The sequence below is a fragment of the Erythrolamprus reginae genome, chromosome 5 (assembly GCF_031021105.1).
Source record: "Erythrolamprus reginae isolate rEryReg1 chromosome 5, rEryReg1.hap1, whole genome shotgun sequence".
Classification (NCBI taxonomy): Eukaryota; Metazoa; Chordata; class Lepidosauria; order Squamata; family Dipsadidae; genus Erythrolamprus; species Erythrolamprus reginae.
Genome location: NC_091954.1, coordinates 109,510,662 through 109,524,116, shown reverse-complemented (window position 1 = coordinate 109,524,116; position 13,455 = coordinate 109,510,662). Strand labels below are relative to the sequence as shown.

At 39.5% G+C, this 13,455-nt stretch overlaps 2 protein-coding genes across 7 annotated transcripts in view; one reads left to right on the top strand and one right to left on the bottom strand.

Moving 5' to 3' along the window:
- MCF2L2 (MCF.2 cell line derived transforming sequence-like 2) overlaps positions 1 to 13,455 on the top strand; it is a 219,901-nt gene that overhangs the window by 96,405 nt on the left and 110,041 nt on the right. For all 6 annotated transcript variants that reach the window (XM_070753697.1, XM_070753695.1, XM_070753699.1 and 3 more), the window contains exon 15: positions 5,619 to 5,707. In XM_070753697.1, coding sequence (XP_070609798.1) covers positions 5,619 to 5,707 — 89 coding nt within the window. The remainder of the gene's footprint in view (positions 1 to 5,618; positions 5,708 to 13,455) is intronic.
- Positions 9,199 to 11,857, bottom strand: LOC139168201 (lactosylceramide 1,3-N-acetyl-beta-D-glucosaminyltransferase-like). Its single transcript, XM_070753709.1, has one exon. The coding sequence runs from the start codon at positions 10,377 to 10,379 to the stop codon at positions 9,246 to 9,248; it is 1,134 nt and encodes a 377-aa protein (XP_070609810.1). The 5' UTR covers positions 10,380 to 11,857; the 3' UTR covers positions 9,199 to 9,245.

The following is a 13,455-nucleotide window of genomic DNA, read 5'->3' as shown; positions in this document are numbered from 1 at the left end:
TGTTTCAGAAGATTTTGGTGGACGTGTGTTGGAAGTAAAACCGGCAGGTCAAATATTGCAAAATGTAATTTATCTGTTTTCCACTTTCCAAAACACATATACACTCATAAGGTTGGGCCTATCTCCACCCCCCCCACCAATGTTTTGTTTGTTTTTGGTGAGCATTTGTTTTCTGAGTTTCATACTTCCATACAATGGTCTTAACGATACTTTTTAAAAATGTTTCCAATTCATTATCATTTCATTTTGGATACTTCTCTCATAATTTCTTTTCATCTTAATATCTATCTTTTAATCATTTCCCCCTTTTATTTTCTTTCCCTTTTTTCCTACTCTCCTTTTGCTTTCTAAGAATAGGGTGTCCAGCATACTTGGAAATCAGGGAATTATCAGGGAAATCGGCGGTTCGGGAAATATCAGAGAATTATTAGGAAATTTGTGGAAAAAATGGAATAAATCAGGGGGGAAAACAAACTGTATTAAAATGTTTAAAAGTCAGGGAAAAATCATGATTAAAAAAAATGATTGCGCTGCCTGGCAGAGTCAAGCAAAAATGAGCATAACTGTGGCAACAACTTGCTTTCTCAGCTACCGATATTTCTCCACGGCTTAGCCATTTGGTATGACGTCATCTACGACTGCGCCTTAATTAGATTGCAAGTTACAGGGAAATGTCAGGGAAATATCAGGGAATTTCAAAATGCTTCCCCCCCCTGGACACCCTGTAGCAATCAAAGATGTGACCCACCCACCCCCACTTTGTAAATTTCTAATGTACATGCACATGTTTCAAACTTTCAAATATTTTACTTCACTTCTCCATATCATTCTTACTCTTTAATACAAACTAATTTTATCTCCTTGGCTGTCTATCACTTTATCACTTATCACTTTATCAGCTCAAAACTCTTTCATGTCCCATACAAAACACATTTCAACATTACCAATTTTCCATTTTCATATTTTCTAATATTATTTCGTAGTTTCATTTCTACATACTAGTGCATACATGTATTTAATACAAGTTATTTATTCCACATTATGACTCTTCTGTGGGGGAAAATAATTTCAACAAAACAAAAAGGGAAACGGACAAGCCACAAACAATAAATCTTTCTTTGAGACACAGAGGTTTATTTCGTGAGCAATTGAGAACATGAAAAAAAAGCCATCATTAAAAATATATCTTACATCAACAACTCATTGCAATGAGGTCTACTGTCATAGCTACTGTAAATCCAGCCATAATTAGCTACAGTCAAAGGTCCCTGAACTCTTTCCAAGAAATTCTTTTTATACTTTTCTACACTCAAACCTCTGACTTCATCTAGTTTCAGTTCTCTATTTTTCATAGTTTCATAATTACTGCATTCAGTTTTGGTCGCCATGATGTAAAAAGGAGGCTGAGACACTAGAAGGAGTGCAGAGATTAGGGCAGTGTTTCCCAACCTTGGCAACTTGAAGATATCTGGACTTCAACTCCCAGAATTCCCCAGCCAGCGTTTGCTGGATGGGGAATTCTGGGAGTTGAAGTCCAAATATCTTCAAGTTGCCAAGGTTGGGAAACACTGCATTAGGAGATTGGAGGTTTAATAATAATAATAATAATAATAATAATAATAATAATAATAATAATAATAATAATAATAATTATTATTATTATTATTATTATTATTATTATTATTATTAATTGGATTTGTATGCCGCCCCTCTCCATAGACTCGGGGCGGCTAACAACAATGATAAAAACAACATGTAACAACCCAATAATAAAACAACTAAAAACCCTTATTATAAAACCAAACATACACACAAACATACCATACATAACTTGTAATGGCCTAGGGGGGAGGAATATCTCAACTCCCCCATGCCTGGTGGTATAAGTGAGTCTTGAGTAGTTTACGAAAGACAGGGAGGGTGGGGGCAGTTCTAATCTCCGGGGGGAGTTGGTTCCAGAGGGCCGGGGCCGCCACAGAGAAGGCTCTTCCCGTGGGGCCCGCCAAACAACATTGTTTAGTCGACGGGACCTGGAGAAGACCAACTCTGTGGGACCTTATCGGTCGCTGGGATTCGTGCAGGAACTGGGTATGTCTAATTTAATGAAAAGAAGGACTAGGGGAGACATGATAGCAGTGTTGCAATATATCAGAGGTTGCCACAAAGAAGAGGGAGTCAAGCTATTCCCCAAAGCACCTGAGGGTAGGACAAGCAGCAACGGGTGGAAACTAAACAAGGAGAGAAGCAACTTGGAACTAAGCAGAAATTTCCTGACAGTTAGAAAATTAATCAGTAGAACAGCTTGACTCCAGAAGTTGTGAATGCCCCAACACTGGAAGTTTTTAAGAAAATGTTGGATAAACATTTCTTTGTAGGTTTTCTTGCCTAAGCAGGGGGATGGACTAGAACAGTGTTTCCCAACCTTTTTTGAGCCGCGGCACATTATTCACACTTACAAAATCCTGGGGAACATTGAGTGGGAGGGGGGGAGCCGGGGGGGGGGGGCTAAAAAAGTTTGGACAAAAAACCCCTCTCTTCCTCCCTTTCGCCCTATTTCTCTCTACCTCCCTCTTTCTTTCCCTCTCTCTCTCCATCCCTCTTTCTTTCTTGTTTCCTTTCTTTTTTGCTCTTTCTCTCGCCCTCCATCCCTCCCTTTCTCTCTTTCTTGCTTTCTCTCTCTTGCATTCTTTCTCTCTCTCTTTCTGTCTCTATCTTTCTCTGTCTCTCTTGCTATCTCTCTTTTATTCTCTCTTTCTGTCTCCCTTGCTTTCTCTCTCTCTCTTTCTCTCTCTCTTGCTTTCCTTCTCTCTTCCTCTTTCTCTCTTTCTTTCTTTCTTTCTCTCTTTCTTTCTTTCTTTCTCTCTTTCTTTCTCTCTCTCTTCCTCTCTCTCTTTCTTGCTTTCTCTCTCTTGCTTTCTCTCTCACACACACTCTTTCTCTCTTTTTCTGTCTCCCTTGCTTTCTCTCTCTCTCTCTCTTTCTCTCTCTCTTGCTTTCCTTCTCTCTTTCTCTCTTGCTTTCTTTCTCTCTTCCTCTCTTTATTTCTTGCTTTCTTTCTCTCTCCCTTGCTTTCTCTCTCTCTTGCTTTCTCTTTCTCTCTTTCTCTCTCTTGCTTTCCTTCACTCTTTCTCTTTCTTGCTTTCTCTCTCTCTCTTCCTCTCTTTCTTTCTCTCTCTCTCTTTCTTTCTCTCACACACGCTTTCTCTCTCTCTCTCTTGATTTGTCTCTTGCTTTCCTTCTCTCTCTTTCTCTCTTGCTTTCTCTCTCCCCTCCTTTTTCTCTCTCTCTCTTTCTCTCTCGTGCACCACGCCGGCAACAGAGAGAGAAAGAGAGAGAGAGAACGGAGAGAGAGTGGAGGGCGGCTTGCCGGTCCGTGGACCCCTGGATCAGCGGCCCCGCACGACCCCAGCGCGGACTCTGCCGTCGCCGTCGCCTTCGCCTCAGCCTAAGAGGCAGCAGCCACATTCAACCCTTCGCCCTCCCAGGTGTCCATGGTGCTCAGCGCCCGGCCACGCGCTGCCTCCGCCTCCCGGTACCCCGCCCGATTTCTACCTGCAAGAACGGGTGGTGGGGCGACAGGAAGGGCGGCGCTTGGAGGCCACCACGGCACCGTTGTCATCACGGCTCAAAGCCATGCAGTCCCGGATCACTCACTTCTCCGGCTAGCAAGCCGGCTGCCTGGGAAAGCAGTGCGCTTTTTAAACGCGTGCTATTCAAACGCGGCGCTTTCCTGGGCAGCCGACTTTGCTGGCCGGAGAAGGGAGCGATTCAGGACTGCGTGGCTTTGCACCACTTCAAAAATTTCTGCGGGGTGTGTGTGTGTTTCCTAATGGCTGTGCGGGCACACGCCCATATAGCTTAGAAGCAACAGTGGCCGGCACCCTCCCACCAGGCCCCAAAAACTCACTTCCCATCACCGCCAGGGAAGCTCTAGCCAGGCCGGGCTCGCAGCACACCTGACCATGTCCCGCGGCAGACTAGTGTGCCACGGCACACTGGTTGGGAAACACTGGACTAGAAGACCCCCAAGGTCGCCTCCAACTCTGTTGTTGTTGTTGTTGTTGTTGTTGTTGTTGCATACTTTGCAAACTCACATTTCACAGCAACAGCTCAGTAGGATTACAGATAGTTGTAGACACTTTGCAATCTTTCTGTCTAAAACTTTAGTTCGTGTAACTTTTTAGAGCCTAATATCTTCCTGAGACCTATGAACTCTGCTAGTCCAATAGGCTATTTGTCTGTTTCTCACACTTCTGTATTCATATCTTGTATTCAAAAGTGTTATTATTTTTTATTCTTATCACCACAAAAAGCAATTTATTCAAAATTATTTAATCCTGTTATACTAATTTAACATACACATTCTTATTCTTTTTTTTATCCCTTTTCTTTTACCCTGTTCTATATTTTAAATCCTCTTTTTCTTCTCTTTTTGGGTTGCCTCCCTCAAATTTTTCTCAACTCTTTGATTTCTATTCTTAACTCAATTTTTGGTGGTGCCGTGTTTCAGAAGGTTTTGGTGGAGGTGTGTTGGAAGTAAAACTGGAAGGTGAAATCATTGCAAAATTTAATATATCTGTTTTCCACCTTCCAAAACACAGATGTACCCAGAAGTGTAGGTTCATCTTATAGAACAGGATTGGGCCATCAACTTTGTTCCCCATGATCTTTGGAAACAGATCTGACAAAAGGAAGCAAATACTAATAATTAAAATCGATCTCCAGTCAAAAATGGCTTGATTGACTAAACCTTTTGTTGCTGTTCAGTTGTGACTATTTTTTTTCAAATGTTATTAATTTTATTGATTATAACACAAAAATACAAAGACAGACATGCAACAATTATTGGTTTATTTATAAACCAATAACTCCGAGTATTCGGAGAGGGGCAGCATACAAATCTAATAACTAACTAACTAACTAACTAACTAACTAACCAGATGCTTAATTTTAGATAGGGAAGTAACTGAGGAAGAGGAGTAAATACTAGAACGGACAACCACGTAAAAGTCCAGACTTAGACATTTTTTTCAAGAGTCATTGGACTTCAAAGTTAATTATGCATAAATGAATTCCTGATATTTATTTATTTTTTAATATAAAGGTTGCGGCCAAGTAAGAATTGGGCAGCATAATTGGGATTGTTCTGTAAGCTGCCTTGAGTCGCCATGGCTGAATGGGCGGCAATGTAAATTTAATAAATAAATACAAACAATGAATAAATAAATAACAAATAAAGAATGAATGAATGAATGAATGAATGAATGTGGTTGTGAGATGACCAGTTTTAGAGTTAAAACAAACTTGCCAGCCAAACCAGGATGATTTTTGCATTTTCGTTTGTTTAAGATGTGAGTTAACAGCTTAATTTTTATAGGAAATTTAGAAATTGTCTTCTAGGCCAGAGGTCTCCAACCTTGCCAACTTTAAGACTTGTGGTCTTCAACTCCCAGAATTCCTCAGCCAGATCCCAGAATTCTGGGAGTTGAAGTCCACAAGTCTTAAAGTTGCCAAGGTTGGAGACCCTTATTCTAGGCAGCTAAAGGAGTCCTGACTCTCAAAACTTTTTTTCTTTTGTTCTGTTTTGTGTTCCTGTGTTTTCCAAAAATAACATCCAGATTGAAGTGATGCATGAAGCGAGCCAGGGAGGTTCCAGCAGAGTCTTGGTAATAAGTGAAAGCGAAGAAAACCTTTCCACGAGGAGAAGGTAGGAAATTCCTTGTTGGTTATTTTTTATTATTATTATTATTATTTTAAAAAAATGGATCTGCGTGTGTTACCACTGTGTCAGAAATGTGTGCAGTTTCAAGGACCATGGGTGGGATTGTGGGGGAAAAGAGGTTCTGTTTGGAACAAACTTCCAGCAGACATGGTTGGTAAATCCACAGTAATTGAATTTAAACCAGTCACATGACTATTAAGCAACACCCACAAAATAAGCCACACCCACAGTGTGGCAGTAAAACCTTTGGCTGCCTATTACTGGGGGGAATGCAGTGGGGTAGCGAAAATGGAGTTCACCCCAGAACATTCAATTTGCACTGAAAGATGTTGAAAGAAAATGCAGGGTGTCCTGCATAAGCCACGCCCACATTGTGGTAGTAAAAATTTTGGTAACCCTTCACTGCATATAACCGGTCCTCACTTTTACAACCGCTGCATCCCCAGTTACACGATCCAAATTTGGGCACTTGGCCAAATGAGCATGTGGCAGTATCAGTGATTTCAATTTGTGAGCTTCCTAACTATCTCTGACAATGTGGACCTGATTTACTGAACAACTCAGTGATTCAATTAACCACTATAGCAAAAATTAGGTTTGACTCATTTCATAATTGCCTTGCTTAACAACAGAAGTTCTGGTCCTGGTTATGGTCGTTAAGTCAAGGACTACCTGTATTTCGTTACTAGTTCCTTGGGTCTCTAGCACAAGACGTTGGGTCTCTAGCACAGCATTAACTTCACATTTAAAAATATAGTGTTCCCTCGATTTTCGCGGGTTCAAACTTCGCGAAAAGTCTATACCACGGTTTTTCAAAAATATTAATAAAAAAATACTTTGCGGGTTTCCCCCCTATACTACGGTTTTTCCCGCCCGATGATGTCATATGTTATCGCCAAACTTTAGTCTGCCTTTAATAAATATTATTTTAATAAACTTTAATAAATAAACATGGTGAGTAATAATCTAAATGGTTGCTAAAGGAATGGGAAATTGTAATTTAGGGGTTTAAAGTGTTAAGGGAAGGCTTGTGATATTGTTCCTAGCCAAAAGAATTAGTAGCATTGCACACTAACAATGCCACCACTGAGATTTTTTGAATATGAACAGACTCTATCACTTTCAAGTTCTATTTGTTTAACAAAATACTATTCAGCAAAGCACTGAGCACTCCGCCAGGAAAGGGTCAAGTAAAGGGTGTACAGTATTTACTTCCGCATCTCTACTTCGCGGAAATTCGACTTTCGCGGGCGGTCTCGGAATGCATCCCCCGCGAAAGTCGAGGGAACACTGTATTAACATTCAGTATTTGAATAACCATGGAAAAGTTTCTATTATGTAGAGATTACAGATTTCTATTGCTCCACAAAAGAAGTACAGTAATTTACTTAGTGCATGCAAAATTGCTATCAATAATTCCTAGCTATATTTCAGGTTATTGAGATTAAATCAGGCCTTTTGATAAAATCAGGCTGGTTTCAAAGATATGTCCTGGTTTCCAGAAACCAAATTTGTGGCTGAAATAATGTGCCAAGAAACATAATTAAAGTTGCCTGCAATGTGTGCTTGTTATCTGGTGCTTTCAATTTAGCATCTCATGTGCACACAGTTTAAATGTCCCACCTAAGCTGGGAAGCAACATCTTATTGACAATTATTGGAATTACAACCTCAAAGAAAAACAGGAAATCTTTTCCAAATGTTCTATTTTAGAAGAAGCAAATGTTATTGTGGAAAAATTACAGGAGAACATTTACAAAAAACACAACATGTTTATTGAAAATAGATATTTTATAAAACACTGTTGAGAACGAAGTGTTGTGAATAAATAATTGCTGCTCTTAAGACTTCTTAAAATCATCAAATAGCTGCAAACCAGACAAGTAAAAACCAGTGTAACAGTCCTCAATTGAGTGATAGTTCAGACTGATGTAACTATTTGTGAAGTCAAGAAAAAAATAGTATTACAGCCCTGCATCTGGAACACTAATAAACCTAAGAATTTCCTCTTTAAAATATTTAAAGTTAATGTTCAGATTCCCAAATTTAAGAGACATAGGGAAAAAAGGATGTTTTCATAAAGTATTTAAATAATTAAGCATTCTCCTCTGTGCTAAACAATATAAAACTATATTCCTTAACAATTCCTTCCTCTTTTTCAACATAGCAAACCTGCTATAAAACAAAAACAAAAAGCCCAGCTTTTTAATAGTTAGCACACGTGTGAGTTTATGCTTTGTAATTCTGCAAAACAAGCAGTTAATTTAATCTGACACAACAAACAAGTCAAATGTTTGCTGGAGGGCAAGATCAGGATATTCAAGCGTTTTGTGTCTATGGTGTATCTATCAGTAGTTGTTAGCTTTATATTATTTTGAAATTGGTTACAGTAACATTGAATTCTCACCCCCAATAAAATCCATATTAAATTTGTCTTGATTTCAACATCAAAACTCAGTAAATACGGAGGAGAGAAACCAATGAAGCAAACATTTTGACCGAAAAGAATGCATAAAAGGCATGCAGACAACACAACCCTGTTTCATCCCATTCTGGAAATGGAAGATGTGGTTATTTTACTCATGCTAAGAAACACAGAATGGGAGAATTTTTCAATTGAAAGATTATAAATGGTAACATCTCTGAAACTGATTAAGAGAAAACTACTTTATGAAAGTGGCAGCTTGGATGTAAACAATTAATTTATTTTAAAATTATTGCTGCCTATTCATGTATGTGCCAATTTCATAGTTTTTGAAAGAAAAAAATAGAATAAAATACTTAACATTTTAAGAATATTCTGCATGTGTTCCTGGAGTGTACCTTCAGTATTAATTAATTTCTTAAAAATATTTTGTTTAGCGGGAATCATTGGGGAGATAACACAAACTGAATAAATCAAATGGGGCCTTGTAGATTGGAGCACTGAGCAGGGCCATCAATTTTATGGTGTTTATGTTTTAATATGCAACTTAGAAATATGAAATGTAAAACAACAGCTTTGTAGAATTCACTAGAAATATAGCACCACTTACATAGGATCAGGGTGTTTTTAAAATTAATCTTGAGTGATCACATAATAAAGCACATAAAGCTATTCAGTTATAAAAACATCAGATCAAAATATAATGTGCTTAGAAGTTGTAGAACTGTGGTTGTGTGTGGAAAAAGTGCTCTTGTGTTAGTATACTGTCAAAGCAAGTACTTTATCATTATTGTTCATTTGGCCTACAAATACTAACGTATCAGAAAATGTGATTTTCTAATCAAAACTAATTAAAAATCAATTTCCATTTGGCAATTTTATAGTGCCAGATTGAGAAGTATAAATGTTAACTTTAAGATCTATCAAGTTCTCTAAAGGTATCTGATGGGAAAATTTACTATAATAGGAAAATTGTTTTTATAATTATAATATACTTTTGGAGAATGTTTTTATTGAATTTTTGCCATGTTCATTTTAATTTGTTATGGAGACTTCCTCCTTCATTCTGGCTCAGTAAATCTATTCTGATATTCAAGTATTAGGAAAATGCAGCTGAACAAAGATATGTATTATGACTATATAATTTGCAAAGCAACATAATATTAACTATTCTACAATATATACTACCCCAAACTCCAGAAGAAATGTTTTTCATTTTTAGATCTGTAATCTGTTGCCAAAAATACTGAAGGTCTTTTACATGTCCGTGAGAAGTAATCATTTTGTCATAAATGCAAGGATGATATGGAGCCTTTTCTCCCCCAGAAAAGAAGGGGTGGTTCTGTGGTAAAATTCCCACTTTTTTGGCACAAAATCCCATGAAAGCATCATCAATGTAAAAACTTGAATTAAGAGTCTGTGAGGCTCGGTATACTTTAGCGGCTACGTCTCTAGATAGCACATATGCAGCTCCAGCTGTGTAGTCAGGATAAATAGGCCATGGGTACATTTCATAGGAAACATAATATTTGCTTTTCTTATCTCTCACGGGAAGTGATGCATGATGCACGTGCCCAACCCAAACATCCTGAGCCCCCTTTTGCGCTAGATTTTGGAGGTATGCAATAAGATTTGGCATGTGAATAAATATGTCATCATCGGCTGACATGACAAACTTGGCATGAGGGCAGAACTCGTTTGCCCAGCTGAATTGCAACAGTAATTTGTAGGTAAGATTGTAAAAAGTATCCAAAAAGTCTTGTTGAATCAGATCACCATGCCTCTCGTCTTCCCTTTCCAGCCTCGTTTGCATTTCACTTCCCCGTGAAAAATGTACTGACTGTCCTAAAACAAATAAGGCTTTTATGTTGACATTCGTATAGTGATGAACGTAGTCTTCATTGCCCCATGTTTGTCGAATTGCATCTCTCCTGTGGTGGTTTTCTGGTGAAGTCTTTACAAAGATCAAGAGGAGAACATCTTGCCCTTGACATTTCTTTTCGTGATTGATCAAATATCGATGACTTGCTACCTTATTACATCTGCTAGTAGTTAGGTTCTCATTCACAAAAGCATAGGTATTTATAAGGAATCTGTAAGAGAGAGATTTCATATATTCCACAAAGATTGGTCTATCAATATCTACAAAATAAACCACAAAGCAAAGAACAAAACAAGTGGCAAAAATGTGGACAAACTGATATTTTCTAACTCTTTTAGATTTAACATACATTCTGGTTCACTTATTTATATAAGACTCCAATTAAAGATTTGGATTTTTAAATACGTTTTCGTGTGAGTCTTCAACATTTCTTATTCTGGAAAAGTATTCATTTTAGATGCATAACGGCATCTCAGTTACTGGAGAGTCACCTCAATGAAATCCCAATATATTCACTTTTAAAAGTCATCTGATTTCCAAAGAAATTTGGTGAATGTAGGTGGACTTTGACAACATACAAAGATTCTCTTGTTGAGTCTTCACTTGATGTAATATCAGCTCAAAATGGAATAGTTACAACACCATCATCTGCAAAACACAAGAAAAACAAAATTCCTCTCAAGTATAGTTCATAATTTCTATATGACTTGGTAACAGAGACAGATAATTACTTCACAGACTCCAGCAGTCTGAGAATTAGTCCTGGCCAACAGGTATCTATGGAGATTCTCAAACATTCCGGTTAGGGTAGTCCCAACGATGCATTTTCTAAAAGGCAACTAGACTTTTTAATTTGTTTTTCTTTGAAAACATTTCTCTCCGCATATAAGAAGCTTCTTCAGTTGTAACTAATTGGTGGGAAATGGAAGGATTTATATTCTTTACAGTTATCTGCTTGTTAGCATTCTGAGGGTTGGTCATTAGCTCTCTAAGTCAAATTCTAGGAGTGTCTATTTAAAGATTCTCTGTCATCAAAGTAATGGTTGTCTCAAAGGTGCTTTTTCATCAGGCAACTGGACTTTACTTTTCCTTGAAGACATTTTGCTACTCATTCAAGAAACTTCTTGGATTAGAAGCAAATGCCTTCAAGGAAAAACTAAGAAAGTCCAGGTTGCCTTTTGAAAAAGCACTTTTGAGACATCCAATTCTGGGAGTTGAAGTGCACAAACATTGTAAAGTTGTCACAGTTGTCCACTCCTGATCTACAGTAATCAAAACTCTGGAGGAACCTGGTAGCACTTTTCTGGCTAACCAATTTTATTAAAAGGCATCCACATCCCAAAGCCTAGCTTCTGATGGCCTTTTCTCTCCTAATGTTACTCCTGCCTTCATGGTATTTCGGTCCAGTGCTGGCTTATCTGCAATAAGCTACTGTAATGCTCTCTACATGGGGCTACCTTTTAAAAGTGTTCGGAAACTTCAGGTAGTGCAGAATGCAGCTGCAAGAGCAATCATGGGCTTTCCCAAATAGGCCCATATTACACCAACACTCCGCAGTCTGCATTGGTTGCCGATCAGTTTCCGGTCACAATTCAAAGTGTTGGTTATGACCTATAAAGCCCTTCATGGCACCGGACCAGACTATCTCAGGGACCGCCTTCTGCTGCACGAATCCCAGGGACCAGTTAGGTCCCACAGAGTGGGTCTTCTCCAGGTCCCGCCAACTAAACAATGTTGCTTGGCGGGACCCAGGGGAAGAGCCTTCTCTGTGGCGGCCCCGGCCCTCTGGAACCAACTCCCCCCAGAGATTAGAATTGCTCCCACCCTCCTTGCCTTTCGTAAGCTTCTTAAAACCCACCTCTGCTGCCAGGAATGGGGGAACTGAGATACTCTTTCCCCCTAGGCCTTTACAATTTTATGCATGGTATGTCTGTATGTATGTTTGGTTTTACAATAAGGGTTTTTAACTGTTTTAATATTGGATTGTCATATGCTGTTTACTACTGTTGTTAGCCGCCCCGAGTCTACGGAGTGGGGCTGCATAGAAATCCAATAAAATCAAATCAAAATCAAATCAAAATAGCGAAGAAAGGTTCACTTGCAGAAGAACATCATCCTCCAAAACTAAGATTTACAGAAGAAAACAAGATCTGTCCTCAGGGCAGGTCATTTCTCCCAGTCCTGGGGACTCTTGGGGGAAAGCAAGGCATGAACTCCAAAGGCAAGAAGCTCCATGTTGGAGGATGTGTATGAATTTAAATATATACATAGCAGTCGTGGGATTCAAAAACTTTTACCACGGTTTGTGGGCATGGCTTTGTAGTTATGTGACTGGGTGAGGGAGGGTAGGGTGTGAGACAGGCATCACTCTGCCTTCTGTACCCCCCTGGGAGCAAAAACGGGCTATGGGGGATGTTGTGAGTGCTCCTCATCCACCTCTGTAATGATAGATTTAGAGGAGGATGATCCAGGCCCATCTGGATACCCTGGGCCAGTGGTGTTGCCAGCTGATACAGAGAGTGAGAGTGAAGGAGAAATAGACCTGGATGAACCCGAGGGACCACCAGAGGTGGCAGATATAGATCAATGAGGGATTGGTCCGAATCAGAGGACAAAGGGGACATTAGTGATAGTGAGCCACTCTTAGATACTCGATTCAGGAGATTACAAAGTAGACAACAACACTTGTATGGTAAAAGGAAGTAGTTTGTAGTTTTAACTCTAGGGATTTGCTGACCAATCCCAGCAGGTATATAAGCCAGGCCTTCTGGGTAATTCAGGATGCAGCTTCAACGTTGCTTTTATGGGCGCTGTGTTAGATCTGGGGTCCCAAAAATGTTGCCCAAAATACTGATTTCTGCCCTGCAAAACTCATCTCCTAGAAGCTGCCTGACCTGCCAGAATGTGGTGAGCCGATTGTATTACCTATGACTCGTGCCTGGTTTATCTTGCTGGAATACAATTGGCCCTGGCTGTGGTGTCTTTCCCAGAAGCCTATCTGATAATTCTGCAGCTGTGAAAACCTATTGCAATGAACTTTCAGAGACTGACTTTGGCTTGTAAATGTGGCTTTTTCATATAAAGATTGTAATTCAAAGCTTAAAAGTGGGTTTTCACCTTTTGTTTCAAACTAAATATGCCCAGAACAGAACGGGATGGGTGGGTGTGTTGAACTCCCCACATCTCATTTTGGGGCTAGGAGGCGTCCCTGAACCCTCCTGGGAAGTGAAAATGGGCCTAGGAAGCCTCCCCCTGTCCATTCCCCCTGCTGCATACACACACACGTGTCCCATTTTGGGCCTATACATCTCCACCCCATGCCCAGTCAACGAAGCAGTGGAAGTGATGTGCCGGTGCCTGGAGGCTGTTGGGGCCTAGATGGGTGTCAACAAACTCAAACTCAATCCAGACAAGACGGAGTGGCTGT